The sequence below is a fragment of the Stegodyphus dumicola genome, chromosome 4, assembly GCF_044657685.1.
Source record: "Stegodyphus dumicola isolate Sdum_Otavi_A_Nest chromosome 4, ASM4465768v1".
Lineage (NCBI taxonomy): Eukaryota > Metazoa > Arthropoda > Arachnida > Araneae > Eresidae > Stegodyphus > Stegodyphus dumicola.
In genome coordinates this window covers 25543000-25560176 of record NC_140771.1, presented here as the reverse complement: position 1 = coordinate 25560176, position 17177 = coordinate 25543000, and the positions used below count along the sequence as shown (strand labels likewise).

At 33.6% G+C, this 17177-nt stretch overlaps 1 protein-coding gene across 2 annotated transcripts in view; it reads right to left on the bottom strand.

The window, feature by feature from the left end:
• The window catches only part of Cbp53E (Calbindin 53E), a 479040-nt gene extending 476842 nt beyond the window's left edge, over positions 1-2198 (bottom strand). Inside the window, exon 1 of one of the 2 annotated variants that reach the window (XM_085814625.1) lies at positions 1898-2198. In XM_085814625.1, coding sequence (XP_085670751.1) covers positions 1898-2033 — 136 coding nt within the window. In that variant the 5' untranslated portion in view covers positions 2034-2198. The remainder of the gene's footprint in view (positions 1-1897) is intronic. The other variant, XM_085814624.1, reaches the window with a different exon arrangement.
• Between the last annotated feature and the right edge of the window lie 14979 nt (positions 2199-17177).

Sequence of the window (17177 nt, the reverse complement as noted above, 5' to 3'; positions counted from 1 at the left end):
CGAAAAATATAATATATTTATTTTTCAGTTTCAATTAAAAAAGCTCGGCTCTGTGATAGTAGTGTGTTGTAGCGGTCCGAGATAAAATAGTTTTATCTTCCAAACTCCACGTTGTTGCTGTTCAGTAAAGCCATTTAACTTTCATATTTAATTTGGAAAGTTTTGTAGTAATAAACTAGGCGATTTAAAGGCAATAATTACAGTTCTACTTTTTAATGTTAGATAAACATTTAGATAAACAAGCAATAAAATCATGAGATGTCTAATTAGAAATATTAAATATTTTTATAAAGTGACACTAGCTGTACTCATTAACATCATTATATACATTTTTATGATAACTATTTTAGGTGGCTGGTCGCACGAAAGGGTAGCTTTTAAAGAAATAATGCAGCGATTATAAAAATATGTATCGTAACCTCTAACAAATTATCCGGAATTCAACAGATATGATGTTTTTAAATATTTTGTGATTCTGCAGTTGAATTTAATTTTATGTGGCCTAAGTGCGAAGAACGTTGTATTTAATAGACAAGTACGTGAAAAGTTAATAACAAAAACATACAAATTTTTTATTCGCTAATCGTCTAAGAGAACTGAATATCGATATAATAATCTGAGAAAACACTGAAGAAAATATAAAAATGTGTGCCAATACTGAATACTGCATCGGGAATTCTAAACATATGCTGCTCTGCAAGCTTTTAAATACTTTGTTGAATTTGTTTGTTTATTTTTTTGTTGAATTGTATGTGGGTATGTGTGACGTATGTGCAAAGAAAAGAATGCTTAATAAAGGTAAAAGACAAAGAAAGGAAAAGTAAACCCTTTCCCTCTCTTTTTTTTTTGGGGGGGGGGGCGCCTTCTTAACTTTATGAATGCAAGAGAACACCGGTAGACTGCGAGCTTAGAGAAAGCGTAAAAAACCTTAACAAACCATTTTGGGCAACCTTTTAAAATCTGATACTTTTCACAATTTTTTTCCCTTTTTTTATATGAACTATAACATTTACCAGAATTATTTTCGTATCAAAAAAGAGAATATTATGGATAGACAGAAATATTAGAAGGTAGCCACAATCTTTGAAATTTTCCATCTCATCATTTTAGACTTTTTAAAAGGTTTCAATTTTCAATGCAAATATGGAAAGGTTAATATGGAAGCAAACGATTTTAATGGAAATGTGTTAATTTAAAGACACTGGTTGCAAGTAAATTTCCTTTTTTGCAAATATAGAAATGAAACAGAACTGAACAGAAATATAATGAAACTAAGCAATGCATGTAGAAGTATTAATAATTTAAGTTAACGTAATTATTTCATAGATCTTAAACTCTGTTGTACCGTCTGACGGGGCAGATATCTGTTTTCATTCGATTGGAATTTTCATTCAATTGACCCGCGTCACTATTTGATGAACTCACCATAAAAACTTTACTTACCTTCAAAAGAAAGAAATTAATAAAAAATTATTTCGAACTCTTTAATTGAATGCTATTTTGCGTCTCTGTTACGGTTAAAAATGATTTCTGTTAAAAGTTGTCACACTTTTATAACAGCTGCGCAAATATTTCGATTGAAATTAGATTTATCAGTGCAAAAGTGAATCACTTAAACGATATTTGAAAACTGATCATTTCTAGATAAACACGGACGGATAAGATAACAAGGTCTGGAATCAGACGACATGAGTTTTCTGTCCCTCGCATGTGATAAATAAAAATAAGCTAAGCTCTACAAAATACAATACATATATAACAAAGAAATACAACAAGTTCTCCTAATGCTTTGATATTTTCTAGCAAATATCTGCGATATTTAAAACACATTTATAGTAAGAAGCACATAAAGTGGGATAACAGAACTGGAAAAACGCGGGAAAAACGGAACACTCACCGTCTCTGTCATAGTGACTCCAAACCTCCATGAATTGAGTAGCCGTCAAGTTTTTCAACTCCCTCGTGTTCTTATCGCGAAACTGCCTCATGAAATTGCAGGAGTTCGATTTTCTAGGTTTTCTCGATTCTTCCATGACCGTCTCTTGCCTTACAAAATCCCGATGTATTCTACCTACTACTTTACTCTACACTTTGAGAACTAGAATTGCGTAACTATGAGCGATTTTCCCGGTACAAGGGAAGATTTTTCAGCTGGTCTCGGACCGATCGCAACTCTGGGCCGTCCGGATTCGCGCAGACGATCTTATTTAAACCAATCGCTGGTGCGCATGCGCCGATCGATGCGCGACACACCTGCTGCAATGCTCACAGAATGTGGGAGGGGGTGTAAAGAGAGGATTTCTTAAACCTTAACGAGTTTTTCAGCTCCGAAATTAGATATTTCAAGCTCAAATTTTGTTATTAAAAAGTTGGGAGGGGCGCGTGTCGTTGGTCTGTTTTTGGGGGAGCAGGGAATGTTCCCAGAGTGCCTCATCCGGGGTTGGTCATCCGAGCAGCAAAACTTTCTGCGCGGGAACCGGAGCGCGCTCTCCCACCTGCTTTCTTATCCTGCACCTCCCTCATTGCGTACTCCTTGAAATTCGAAGTCCCTACACTGTCCGGGTGGCGACCCGGGATAAATCACTTCCTAAATTAAGGGATTCAAAAATTTTCCCATTTTTCCTCTTGGCGTTATATGGTGATCCCAGGTAAAAAAAATGCTGATTTTATTAAAATAAATATCAGTATGCTTTTAAAAAAATGTCAAAATATCAAGTAGTTACCAGCCGTGGCAGAGTACAGGTAGCCATTCGGTGGACGCAGAAAGGAATTAGATGTTGCAGGAGAATTTTTTTTCTTTAATATTAATTGGACCTCTATGTTTTTGTTGTTGTTTATTTGTTTGTTTGTCTTTTGAGTTTATGACAATGTTCTAAAATCCAGACATTTCATGAGAAAAATTTAGGAATTGTATGACAGATATAGGATCGGATTGTATTATTATTAAGATCAATGCAACCCAAGCAATGGCTGGGCTTGGGATACCTTCGTACAGGCCTTTTTAAAATAAATTAGCTCATACTCACATCACACATAGTGGAAACCACGAAAGCTGTTATGCAGCCAGCCCGTTGGCCAAAATTTAAACCAAGTAAAACCATCATTGTTCGTCCCTCTTGCCCATCGGCCGCTGATGGACTACCTAGGAAAAGTATAAAATTGAAAAGTATATCATTGCTATCCATCTTATTTCTCGGGAAAAAAAATTTAAAAACTGCCAGCATGAAAATTTACTTTCGCGAATTACCATTTTAAGCCATATTATACTACCGCAAGAGGTCTACCACAACGAAATACATTAGATTTCCCTTAGAATTCTCCCATTAGAAGGGATTTTTATATTTTTTCCTTATAATTAAAATGTAAAATCCTGCTTATTATTCTTAAATGATATGCTTTTAACCATCACGCAAAATTTGAAGGAGTTTGATGCAGTATTTTTTAAGAAAAGTGTACCAAATTAGCACACTGTCACAAAAGATTCGTCAAAGGTAAGAGAAATTAAACAACTGGTTTTTAAAAACATAAACATTTAAATTTACATTTTATGTGTTCTATATAATCTACAAGCTGTCTATTTTAAATGTAAAAAGAATTTAGAGTATACGTTTATTTTGAGAAAAGTTATACCGTAATAACTTTTGTCCCGTAATAGTTGTCCCACCACTATTAAACAGCCATGTAAGCAATGTTATACTTTTATTTATGTACCACTATTAAAGAGCATTTACAAATGTAAACAATGTTTTTCGCAAAGTTATCATATCTGAGTCGTAAAAATATCATAAAATGCCTACATAAATTCAACTCGTATTCAGAAGATGACAAATTTGCTCAAATATTTGTTTATTACTTAGCAAAACATACATAAATGATGTTTTATCATAAGCATTTATTTAAACTGAATTCTTCTAAATTTTAATCTTAACAAAACATTAAGCAATACTCAACAGTAACTCAACCTTAGATAAATAGTCATTCCATTGTATTTGTAATTATTTTCTTTCATTTCAAGAAATATATTTCAGGACATTCATTAAAGGAAAACAATAGTATTTTCTTAAAGTACACTCTAACCATTTGCTCAAAATGTTCGTCGAGAGATAAATCAACAAGTACAATATTTTATTTTATGTAGGATAAAACATTTATTGAATATTAACAGCACCCAAAGGAAATGAAATAAAATAATAATCAAAAGATTGGACGTTAACACAGCATAAATCATCCCTATTCTAACATTCCGCGGCCATAGTCACAAAAACATAACTAAAACATCTGCTGCTGTAAATTAGGATCGGAACTAATAAATTCTATTGAAAAACGTCCATGAACGTATTCAAAACTTTATCGTCAAAATATGCATTCAGTATGGTAACAATATCCACAAGTTAATTTAATATACGTATTAACATTTTAAAATACCAAACCAAACACAGTTCAGAAATAACTGTCTAGTAACAGAAAGCCGTTTGCTTTCGTTTAATACTTTTATGTAAATCAATAAATCAGATTTCAGTAAGGAATTACTTTAAGAAGCAACTTATAATAAGTAATCTCTTTAAAAGAGTTTTAAACTCAAATTAAACAATAATTTAAAAGAAACTTTTCTGTTCCTTTGAAAGTGCATTCGATGTGCTAGCAGCACGGCATGACAGTTTTAATTCAAAAATAAGCTCCTGAATTTAACAGAAATTCTCAACATTTTGTTGCGCCATTTTGGGATCAAAATTCGTTGAGCGCCAGTATAGCCGTTCCTCAGTAAACAAACGCCAGCTACCTCTAAAAGTATTTATTGACACAGCACGTAGAAATGGGTGCAGAGGAAATATACATAAAAAAAATCTGAAAGGTTTCAGATTTTAAATTACGTCCAAAGGGACGATTTTTTAACGTGTTGTGTGTTACCTTTATTTATTAAATATCATGTTCTTTGCACTTAAACCATAAAATTCAGTTCAATAGCAATGTCGCAAAATAATTTTAAAATGAACCTATCTTCACAATTTCCGATACACAGTTCCGCGAGCTAAAGATAAAAAGGGTTTCTTTCCCTATAGACTGTTGCCATTTCTCGCTTTGAAATCCTTGAGTTTGTTAATCAAAAATTCGTTAAAGTTTTGCAAAATATGAAATCAATCATAAAACAAATTCCAAATTTCAAATTTGGTCTTCCACATGCCCATATTCGCAGGAGGATTACGTCATTCAAAATTCGATGGCTCTATGTACCGTTGTTTTATCACAATGCGAGAAATAGACATACATTTATGCAGATTTTTCATTATTTAATTTCTTCAAATATAATTCAGGACTCTAACATTTGGTGGCAACAGTTTGAAAAGTGAAACGGATATTTATACTAATTCAACTCAAAATCGTTAAACGAAAACAATAGTCCTTCAGGGACAAAGCCCATTTGGACTAATAAAACATATACCAAACGAAACATTAAAACATTCGAATTACAAAGGCATCTTAGACAGGGTAATATAACGTCTTTGCGGATGGAGGTCGACTGTCTTGGATTGGTCCTCTTCGCCACTAGATGGCGTTCAATAAAATAGTTCGATTACGGCTAAATAGTTCTGTTACAAGTGATTTAAAACCAAGTCAATTAAAAAGAAAAGATTAATTTAAAGCATAAATTAATTTTTAAAATGCTTCAATAAATCAGAGAACCACCATTATTATTTTTTTCTTTCACAAAATGTTCACGCAATCGTAACTTCTTTTTAAATTTTTATAAGTAAATAATAAATTTCATAATTTTTATTTAGAATGATGAGCATGTTATTAATCACTTTTATTTTGGTATAATCATTAACTTGTAAACGTAAATAGAAATCATCGTCATATTTTAGATTCAGAGGAAAAAATTGGTTAGTTCTTTGACCTGAAACTTCAGATTATATAATGACAATGCTCTAAATTAGCCATCATATGCCTCATAGAATGGCAATTTATAAAACTCTGTGCAAGATAAATTAAAATTCTCACATTTCGTGAAATGGCGATATTTGCAAGCTCGGATAATGATAAATTCCCTGATAGTGCAATGTAGTGTAACGTAATATAACAAGATTTAAAAAGCTTCATAAACATTTTTAAAGCCATTACAAAATTTAAATAACCTGTTTTGAGACTCATTAAATGATCTGTTACTTTTCACAACCATTTCTGTTAAATTGTTATTGTCGGTTGTCGGTTAAGTGAAGACTGGTTAATCTCGCTTTATGTATTTTCCATTTTAAAAGAATTATGCAATAAATTTGCATAATTCTTTTAATAAATACAGGTTGGTGAAATATAAAGTTGTTCCTTCTCGTAGTGGAAAAGAAATAACTTCTATTAACTGAGACGAAATGGAAAGATCCCGTTCTGTTTTAATTAAGTGGAATCGACTATATTTACAAATTCAGCAGAGAACAAATCAATAGTACTCTCCTTATGAATTAATTTTTGAAGTTATCACAGACGACGTTTGAAGACAAGACTGAAATAAAAGTAGTAATAGCAAATATCTTCGTTATCCACTAAATTAAAGCTAATAAGATTCCCATTCCTGGAGAATTTTCTAGTGAGGTGAATTATTCATATAATTAAATCTTCCTGGAATTTAATTTTTCTGCCATGCATTGACTGCAGTTGAAGACAGAATGAAATATCCATTTCAGTTTTCTGAAGTTTCGAGATTCGTTTTGAAAGTTATAACAATGATAAGTACTTTTCAAGAAAAAAGTGATAATTAACTGCAAGATAATGATGACGATTATACAATTAAGTAATAGTAGCTGTCTTACAATCTGAATTATTTTCTCTAGATTTCGCATTATTACATTTCATTCTCTAATAACAGCTGTCATTAAATTCAACATTTGCTTATCGTCTTATGCATTTTTGTGCGTTTCTTTAATATTTTTGTAAAATTTGTTGTATTTTTGTTTGTTTGTTTATGTTATGCATTTATCAATATCGTTCCCTCTAAGAAAGAATAGATGTAAACTGTAGGATCTACAAAGAAAAATAAATAAAATAAAAATAAAAATAACAGTTATATGTAGTAATAAAATCTTGTGTTGTCTTTGCTGATATTTATTACAGTAAAATTCCATACTCATGGATAAAATTAATAAAACTTATGAGCACGAACTTAATACGACTTAGACAACCAAAATTCTAAGTCGTACCACATATAGCTTAATTCGTACTACTCTTAAAATTGGACAACTATAATAAAACTTTCTTTTTCTCCATTCATTTATTTATATAATTAATTACAACAATGACCACAAAGATATTTTTTTCCATTTTCTTGTCAACTCCAGCATATAAGTCGTATACCTATCCTTTTGCATTTATAATAAGATAATCACCTCCGCAGAAGACCAAAGCTATATAGAAATTTGGTACTCTATGGATATGATTATCTTACAGAGTCATATAAAACTTTACTTTTATTCTTGATTCGACTGCTGATCCACTACAGATAGACCATATCAGCCTGAGTGGCCGAGTAAATGTAGTTATCTATTTCTGAGTCATATAGATATGTGATCTCTGATGTGTTATAGGATTCTTCAAAAGTATTTCTTAATTTTTGATATTGTAAACTAACATAAAATTCAGAGTCCTTTACTTCAAACTCGACAAGAAATAAAATCAAAGGAAAGAATATTAGTATCGAATGCAATTTATGGTACCTTTACTCAATGATAAAATAATTTTGATTATACATATTTTCTTATTGTATTTAGGCAGTACGGACCGAATAGGTTACACTGGCGTTCATGAACAAAATTTTTATCAAGGAACGAAATATCGGCGTGATTTTCCACTGCCTCCATTTCCATAAAATTCAGAAAAAATTATGCTTCTTATGCAGTTGTACATTCACAAGTACATTTTGTACATTCACAAGTCAGTATTTTTTATCATAACAAAATCCGTTTACATATAGAACTATTCAATTTTATGTAATTAAAAAATAGATACTATTAGATATAAAGATATTAAGCTACAAATGCCATTACATAAAATTAATAAAACAATACCTGATTTATTTTTACGGTTGATCAATTTACTTTTAACGAATGATTTAGCAATCCAATTACGCCTACTAAATTATGTACAGTTAAGAATATGTAACTAAACAACTGTCACTTATTATGGCATCATCTGTTATCACTGCTGTAATTACACGCCTTTTTTTTTTTTTTTTTTTTTTTTTTTTTTTGTTTTGTTTTGTTTTGTACCTTCCGTAGACAATTTTGTTCTACACTGATGATTTGTGATAATTATTTTTCCACTCCTCTACAATAAACTAAAATTTTTCTAGACAGAATCTGGTTCATCCTACACTTGAGTTGACTATACAACTTTACTATATTCTTGTGAAACAATTTTGTTTGTATTTAACAGCTTGTAATGTTGCGCGCTTCCAACCTGCACGCAACAATAGTGGTGACTGCTATGAACTGGAAAGTATACAAAGTCCTGAGAAGGGTTTAAATCCCTTTTTATTCAACTTTAGAAATAACAGATGCGTGCTCTTGACGCTCACAAACTACGCCGACCCGGCAGTGAAATAAAAATAAGAAACTCAAAAAAGAATAATAACAAGTGACTAACTACGAGGCTCTCTACACGTAACTAACCTAACCGCGTTCTGAAATACCGCTGACAATTCAGCAAATTTCTGAATATTACGTTGAAAAATTCAACAATCTGCCGAGGCAAGCACACAGGCCGAAACGCGTGGTTCTTCAATTTCTAACTAGCCACCTCCACGCTCGTGAAGCAAGAAAGCACACTTTCGAACTCGTTTCCCTTCTATTTAACTCAAAATACTTCCGCTGACAATTTGAATCCTTGCGCGTTCTACTAAAATTTACATACTCTGGCATTGGCAATTCCAGGTGAAAGTAAGGCTTGACAGGAAAGATAGTTTAAACTTAAAATAAATGTTAGTTAAAATAAATATAAACCCTACATTTGCCGCTGCCAGAATTTGGTAAACTTGGAAGCAGGTCCTAGAAACGACCTGTTGAAAAGTTTCCACAATTCTGAAATAAAGTTTAAGAGCCTCGTTTACATAAAAAACTGTTTTTTCACAAAAGGTAGAATAAATTTCTGTACATACTTATTTAACTCTCTCTTCTTACAGCAGCCTTTCCTGGACTTCAGCAATCAATCTGTTCTCTTCCTTCCAGCATCTGGAAGGAATAAGTATCAGTATCTTTCTAAATACATTATAATTTACACTTTCTTGACACTGAATAAGTTTTTGTTTTTGAACGATTTATTTTCCTTAGTTACTGCTTAATTCACATTCATTCAAGTATTCAAACATGAATTTAACTTTACCCTGGCTCTCCACCATGTGTGGTGTCAAACGGGAATATTCGTGTTTTAGTATTGCAGCACTTCCCCTAACCACAATGATTTGTTAGATTTCAACGACCAAATAGACACACCTTACTCGACATTCTATAACTCGATGGGCTATTTTAACATTCTTAAAATTCAAGTGTAGGTGGAGAACCCTACAAAACACATTCATTCTAAATTCCCCCTCATTCATCTTTAGACATGCAGGCTTTCGCTCTAAAGCATGATTTTATCTACAGTTTAATACTTAAATTTGAATTCATTTCTTTTGAGAATTTACTTTTAGCATCTAAAATTTTATGCTTCTACACTAAACTCTACTTTTACATAACTTTCAAGCATTTACGTAAATTTACAAAATTCTAATACATATGATTTTTACAATTTCCCATAAAATGAATAAGAGAAAAAATAAATTTTTACTTTACTCATTCTTCGCCAAGCTGACAGCACTGAAACTTAAGTTCTTATTAATACAAGAATACGAAGTTATTTTTATCTTCGGCCAAATTTTGGCTTTAACATAACAGAATTAGTCTTTCGACCAACAGAAACTGCTTGTTCTTAGATTTTATACTTAAAATAATACTTTTGCCTTAGCTAAATAAAGTAAAAAAAGAAAACTAAGTCTCAACCGAGACACATTGACTTCCGTCAAAACATAGAACTTCGTATTTACGCATAACATTTCGGAACAAAAGAAAAACAATTTTATAGAAGATTTTAACTTATCTTTGAGTTTTCGATGATTGGAACTCCGACATCCTCTTCTGGCAGAACTGTTCCCACGTTATAGGTTTCATCGACGTCAGTCGTCTCCTTAGTGTCCTTCGAGTGTCGTCCACGTTGCTTTTTCTTTTTCACCCTCTGCATGCTGGCCTCTTGGAGTGGTAGTCGTCGGGTTGCTGTCTTTTCCGTTTTGCCCCTGGACGGCTGGTCTTGGCGTCCTCCGGTCTGGAATCATGCTTGAATTTCTTCTGTTGGTGGTGGTCTTTTCGTTCCTCCTGCTGTCTTTTCGTTCTCGGAAACGGCGACCTTGTTTGCATCTGACACTCTGGCCCTGGAAGCGTTCTCCTAGATGCAGAATTTCTACTGCGATACGTTGTAGGTGGTCTTTTCCTCTTTACCAAAGCTTCTTTACGTGGCGGCGTTGCTTTCTTGTATTTCTTAAATGCTGGAGTCTGACCGTTTTCATTTCTTCTTTTCGGTACCGTCGCATGACTTGTAGAAGGGCTAGGTTTCTCTTCAGTTCTCTGCTTCTTGGGTGGTGGAACGGGTGACGTTACTTCTGGACCTTCTACTTATTTTACGCTTGAGTCCTGCAAGAAACTTTTAGGGATTTCAAAATCATTTTGATTATAACATTTTTTCACTTCGTCGGGACTTGCTTTACAGACCTCCTCTCTCTCGTTCTTAAGGTACAATACGACTCCCTTGATTTCCTGAATTACATAGGAGCCTTCAAATTTTGGAGTTAACTTTGCAGTAAAATTGTCTGGGGCACTTGATAAAGAAAATTTCCGCTTCAACACTTTATCTCCAACTTTAAAATCTGCTTCCCGGCGTTTTCTATCATAATATAATTTTTGTCTATTTCTTGCCGTATCCGAGCTTTAACCGCCTGGTCAATGACTGTTTGCACATCTTTTTGTTTAAATTCTTGCTCTCTTTGTTGCACAAAGAATAATTTATCTAATGGCGTAATTAACTTGCGTCCTAAAAATAATTCTGCTGGAGTATTTCCCGTAGTATCGTGATTTGCCGTTCTTAAAGCATAAGCTAACTCATTTATGTAGCCATCCCAGCGCTTGTGATGTGTGCTAACATAACTTCGAATTATTTTTACTATATTTTTATTAACTCTTTCTGCTATGTTTGCCTGTGGTCTATACGGAACCATTTTGATATGGCGTATACCAAGTCCAGTGCAAATATTTTCAAATATTTGGCTAACGAATTATTTACCGTTATCGCTAATGACTTTTATCGGTGCACCGTATTTTAAAATGTATCTGTGTAAGAATGCATCTGCGACTGTTTTGGCTGACGCGCGTTTAAGTGGAACAATTTCTGTCCATTTTGAAAAATGATCTACAATTACTAAAAGAAAACGATTTCTATTTAACTCACTCTGGGGGAAAGGACCCAGAAGATCTATGCCTAAAATTTCATTCGGAAATATAGCGCGAATGCTATTTAAGTACCCGGCCGGGCTGTAATTAATATCATTTATTAACTGACATTGATTGCAGGACCTGACATACGCAGTTACTATTTTGTATAATTGCGGGAAATATACGGCCTCGCGTACCCTTTTTAAAGTCTTTCTGACCCCGAGGTGGCCGGCTGTTTTTGCTTCGTGCAACTCCTTCAAAATGCTTAATCGAAGCGAGGCTGGGATGACTGGCTTATACTCAAGATTTTCGTTTGTTGTTTTCGTATAAAATAATAAATTATCTATTATTTCATAGTTTTTTGCTCTATTTCTTATCGCATCGATATCTGTGTGCTCGAAGCTTTCGGGGTCTTTCAAATATGCATAGATACTTCCAAATTCAGGATCAGCTTTCAATTCAGCAATAATTGTTTCTCTAGAATCTAAAATTTTTGAAGCCAACACAGCGCATTTAAGTTCATTTCCTTCATCGTCCAGTTTTATACGAGAAAGTGCGTCAGCTACATTGTTTTCCTTACCCGGTTTATATTTAATTATGAGATTACATTCTTGAAGTTTTAAAGCCCATCTTATTAACCTGGGCGTTAGGTTTTTTTCCAGAGTAAAGTCTACCAACAGCTGCATGATCCGAAAAGACTGTTACTGGCGCTTTGCCGAAATAAACTCGAAATTTGTGTACAGCCATTAATATGGCTAATGTTTCTCTCTCTGTAGCTGTATAATTCCTTTGTGTAGGATTCAACGTTTTACTAAAAAATGCCAAAGGATGGCCATTTTGCATAAGAACCGCACCCACAGCATAGTCCGACGCATCTGCTGCAATTTCCAGGTTTTCGTCCCCCTCCGGGAATTTCAAAACAGGGGCATTGATGAGCGCTTCTTTTAACCTTTCAAATGCGGTATTTGCTTCTGCTGTCCCCGTGAATTTACTTTTCGTTCTTTTAATTACTAACAAGGGTTCAACAATATTAGCAAAATCTTTTATGAATGACCGATAATAAGAACATAGCCCAAGGAAAGAAAAAAGTTTCTTGGCGGTGTTGGGAGATGGGAAATTCTTGATTGCTTTTATTTTTGAATCTTGAGTTTCTATACCCTTTTGCGAAATTTTATAACCCAGATATTTAAGTTCTTTAGTTGCGAACTTGCATTTTGATGCGTTAATTGTAAGACCGGCCTCTTTTAATAATTTAAAAACTTCTTCTAGGTCTTTAATATGTTCTTCCAACGTACTACTCGTTATAATTATTTCATCTAGATAGATTAAAGTCGATTTTCCTAGGACAGGCCTTAGAACAATGTCCATAGCTCTCTGGAATGTTGATGGGGCCCCACACAACCCAAGGGGCATGCGTAAAAATGCATAAGTGCCCGATTTTGTTATAAACGCGGTTTTATGTATGTCTTCGGGTCTCATAGCTATTTGATAGTAGTCAGACGTTAAGTCCAACGTAGTCATGTATCTCGTAGACTTAATCTTTCTAATAATTTCCTCTATAACCGGCAAAGGGTAAACTGGGAACTTAGTAACACTATTAAGCTTTCTGTAATCGATAGCAAACCTCCAAGCCCTTTTATCCGAAGGAGGAAACTCATTCTTTTTCCTACATAGTACGACTGGACTCGCATACTCACTATTTATGGGCGTTATTATTTGGTTCTTTAACATTTCCTGAATGTGTTCTTCGATGATTTGCTCTTTCTGTTTATCATAGCGGTAAGGTTTAGTCCTACAGTGTTTGTCGGCAGTTAACTGTATATCATGCGTAACAATTTGACAGTTACCAGGCCGTACTGAAAACAAGTTTGAAAAAGTACTCACCACTTGCTGGATGGCTTGGCTTTCATTGTCATTCAAATGGCTAAGGTCGACTTGCGGTTGTTCCACTGGCTCCACCACCCTCCGATCCATCTCCAGCACAATAGAACTATCCTGAAAATTGAGTTTGGCCCTCGCGGCCCTTAAAAACTCCATACCTAAAATAAGTGGATTTTGCAAGTTTTTTACTGCAAAAATTAATACTTTAAGGCTTTCGTTTTGAACTTTTATTTTTAAAGATAGTTTTCCAATACAATGACAAGTTTGTCCTTGCGCTGCTATGATTTCTGTGTTTTTATTTTTAAATAATCGAAACCTATTAAAATTCTTCTTAAAAAAATATCACTCATAAAATTACCTTCTGCTCCTGTATCGATGAGAGCTTCTACTGGTACATCGCCAACCAAGACTTGTATAATTGGCAACTGCGAGTTTTTTACGATGACCGTATTTAAGTATCTTTTTGAGGGTTTTTTCAAAACTTCCGGGGTCTGGACCCTCGCTTTCACAGGCCCCTTTACTCGTTTAAAGCTTTCCTTTCAACTTCTGCCTTCTGGGTACGCGGACAGTTGTTTTCAAATTTCCTTTTTGGGCCTTGACCTTCGAGCTTCGATGAGTTAGCTTGATAGCTCTTTCCCCGATAAGAGCGGTTTGCATTTCTGGTCTGCTCATTTGAAGATTGCCTTCGGATACTTTGAGAATACGATGCCCCTCTAGATTTTTCCGCTATTCTGCGATTTTGGAACTTGACCGCCAGTTCGAAGAGCTCCTGCAATGTGCTTGGGTTTCTAATTTCGAAGTAGTCTTGAACAGCAGGTAACAATCTTGGTAAGAATATTTCAATAATCTCCGCGTCGGGTTTCTTCCCATACAGCATATCCGTCAGCTTAATTTTTCGCAGAATAAAGTCCGTCAACTCTTCTATATTCCGTTGATAAAAACTATATAGTTCGGCTTCTAGCCTTGCTCGATCTTTCACTATGGGGAAGGCGATTCACTATGGGGAATAACGATTTTTTGAAATTTTCAAATGTATATGTCTGGCCTCCGAATTCCCCTAATAAAAATTTGCCTATATTCTTCCACCATAGTGAGGCCTGTCCTCTTAGTGCAGATGTGGCGATGGCAACTTTTTGTCTTTCAGGCACAGGGTAGAGCTGGAAGTGATTTTCGAGGCTTTCTAGAAATATCGCCACCGAATTTTTTCCGTCGAAACTGATGTTTGACTTGATTGACGCTCTCATCGTTTGGACCAGGTATCCAAATCCTTCTAATTGGCTTGCCATTTCTTGTTGTTGTCCAGCAGCTTCCATTCAATTTTCGGCCATTTCAGTTCGACAAGTGTTCGGGCGCCAATGTAATGTTGCGCGCTTCCAACCTGCACGCAACAATAGTGGTGACTGCTATGAACTGGAAAGTATACAAAGTCCTGAGAAGGGTTTAAATCCCTTTTTATTCAACTTTAGAAATTACAGATGCGTGCTCTTGACGCTCACAAACTACGCCGACCCGGCGGTAAAATAAAAATAAGAAACCCAAAAAAGAATAATAACAAGTGACTAACTACGAGGCTCTCTACACGTAACTAACCTAACCGCGTTCTGAAATACCGCTGACAATTCAGCAAACTTCTGAATATTACGTTGAAAAATTCAACAATCTGCCGAGGCAAGCACACAAGCCGAAACGCGTGGTTCTTCAATTTCTAACTAGCCACCTCCACGCTCGTGAAGCAAGAAAGCACACTTTCGAACTCGTTTCCCTTCTATTTAACTCAGAATACTTCCGCTGACAATTTGAATCCTTGCGCGTTCTACTAAAATTTACATACTCTGGCATTGGCAATTCCAGGGGAAAGTAAGGCTTGACAGGAAAGATAGTTTAAACTTAAAATAAATGTTAGTTAAAATAAATATTAACCCTACAAGCTTTTAGCGCTAATTACTTTAGTTGAATTCACTTTTTTCAAATGTATTACTTTAGTTCAAATAGTTTGGTTTCCTTTTAATTTTTTTTACGTTTAGTACTAAAATTTTTTTAACTTGCAATAATTTTTAATAACTATAGTTAATTTTAAATTTTCAAATTTTAGTGAATTTAATTGGTAATACCATTTAGATTCCCAGTTTTTTAAAATTTTCCTTTTCAAAAGTTAAGAATTTTTACTTTAAAATTTCACAGTATTGTAGGTTAGCTCCCTCTTTACATATATATATTTTATATATATATTGCGATTCAGAAACTTTCTTTTTACCTTTTTATGGTTTTTACTGCAATAGAAGTTTATAAATACTAATTTAAAACACTAACTAAAATGCTGTATAAAAAGTTGTTTGATTTTTTTAATTCAATTTTTTCTCATTTCTACGATTATTAACAAACATAACATAAACAATTTCATTCTATCTATTTGAATTTCTTTTTTTCTGGAGGAGGGGAAGTAGATGTAAGTAAATCAAAATTCTAAAACATTTTTAGTAATTAATGTTCCATTTCTCTCGTTAAAACACGCGTTCACTTATTTAAAACACTGTTTTTACTTCCTTGCACGAAATAAAAAGGAAGTACTGTAATCGCGAAAAGTTTCAGGCAGCATACTTCAAAGAAAATATCCATTTTGACCGCTATCGAATGCAATTTAACGATGTTTTTGCGTGATATCTGTACGTAAAGACAGAATAAAATACTCTTTTCCTTCAAAAAAATTATAAATCTGCTTTAAAATTAATTCTGAAGAGAATTTTTCTTGGCGTCTGTAACGAACGTATGTACGTACGTATCTCGCATAACTCAAAAACGAGTAGCCTCAGAACATTGAAATTTTGTACATAGGACTGCTATAACATGTAGATGTGCACCTCGTATTTTGGTTGCAATCGGCGCACCAAATGTATATAAGTATATTTATATATATATCCACTCTGTTACCCGGCTCAGTGATGTCAGTTTCTTTACTCTTATATGTTTGTAAATTGTACATTTTTTGCTTTAAAAATGATTGAATTGTGTTGTTTTTATCTTCCGGTTAAGGATTTTATGCCTTTAGTAAATCTTTGTGAAATATTTTTAGAATTATCAGCAATTTTAAAGTTGTTTAATTGCTGCTAAGCCTGTTTTTAATGGCGGCCATTGATGTTTACATTTGAAAGAGGAGACTAGTGGATTCGTTGCCAATCTAGAGAAACTTAGCTTCGCAACAACAAAAATAACGCATTCATTTATTATTGCCAATTAAATCATGCTTAATTCTTTCTGGAATTTTTTCGAGGAAATAAGCGTTTGAGATTTACTTCGTAATTTTTAATATAGATATTTTGAGTTTTTATGTATTTTTGCCTTCTCGCGAAGTGAGTACTGAATTAATTAAATGAGAAATACTCAATCGTCTGGGAAAAACTGTTTCTTTTTTGTTTTGTTTGCTTAATTTCTTTTATACATCATTCTAGCTTTATTATAGTATTTGAATAGAACATGTGGCAACGATTAGATAATTCTATTCTTTAAATGATATAAATTTTGTGCATTATGAGTTATAATATGAACGAAATATATACGCTAACTGTTATATAATTATTGGATAATATATAATTAACTGTTCTGTAATTATTAATACTGTTAAGTGAATCTAGCGCCAGAATGTCGCTATGGTAAACAAATACTAGAGTGAATTTTAAAGAATGCATTTATTCTATTGTGGTTTATGCGCTGTCGGCGAAGTAGATTTAATTCAATCCAATAAGTTTAAATGAAATGCAAGAAAAAATTCGTATAATTTAATATTCCAATTTAATA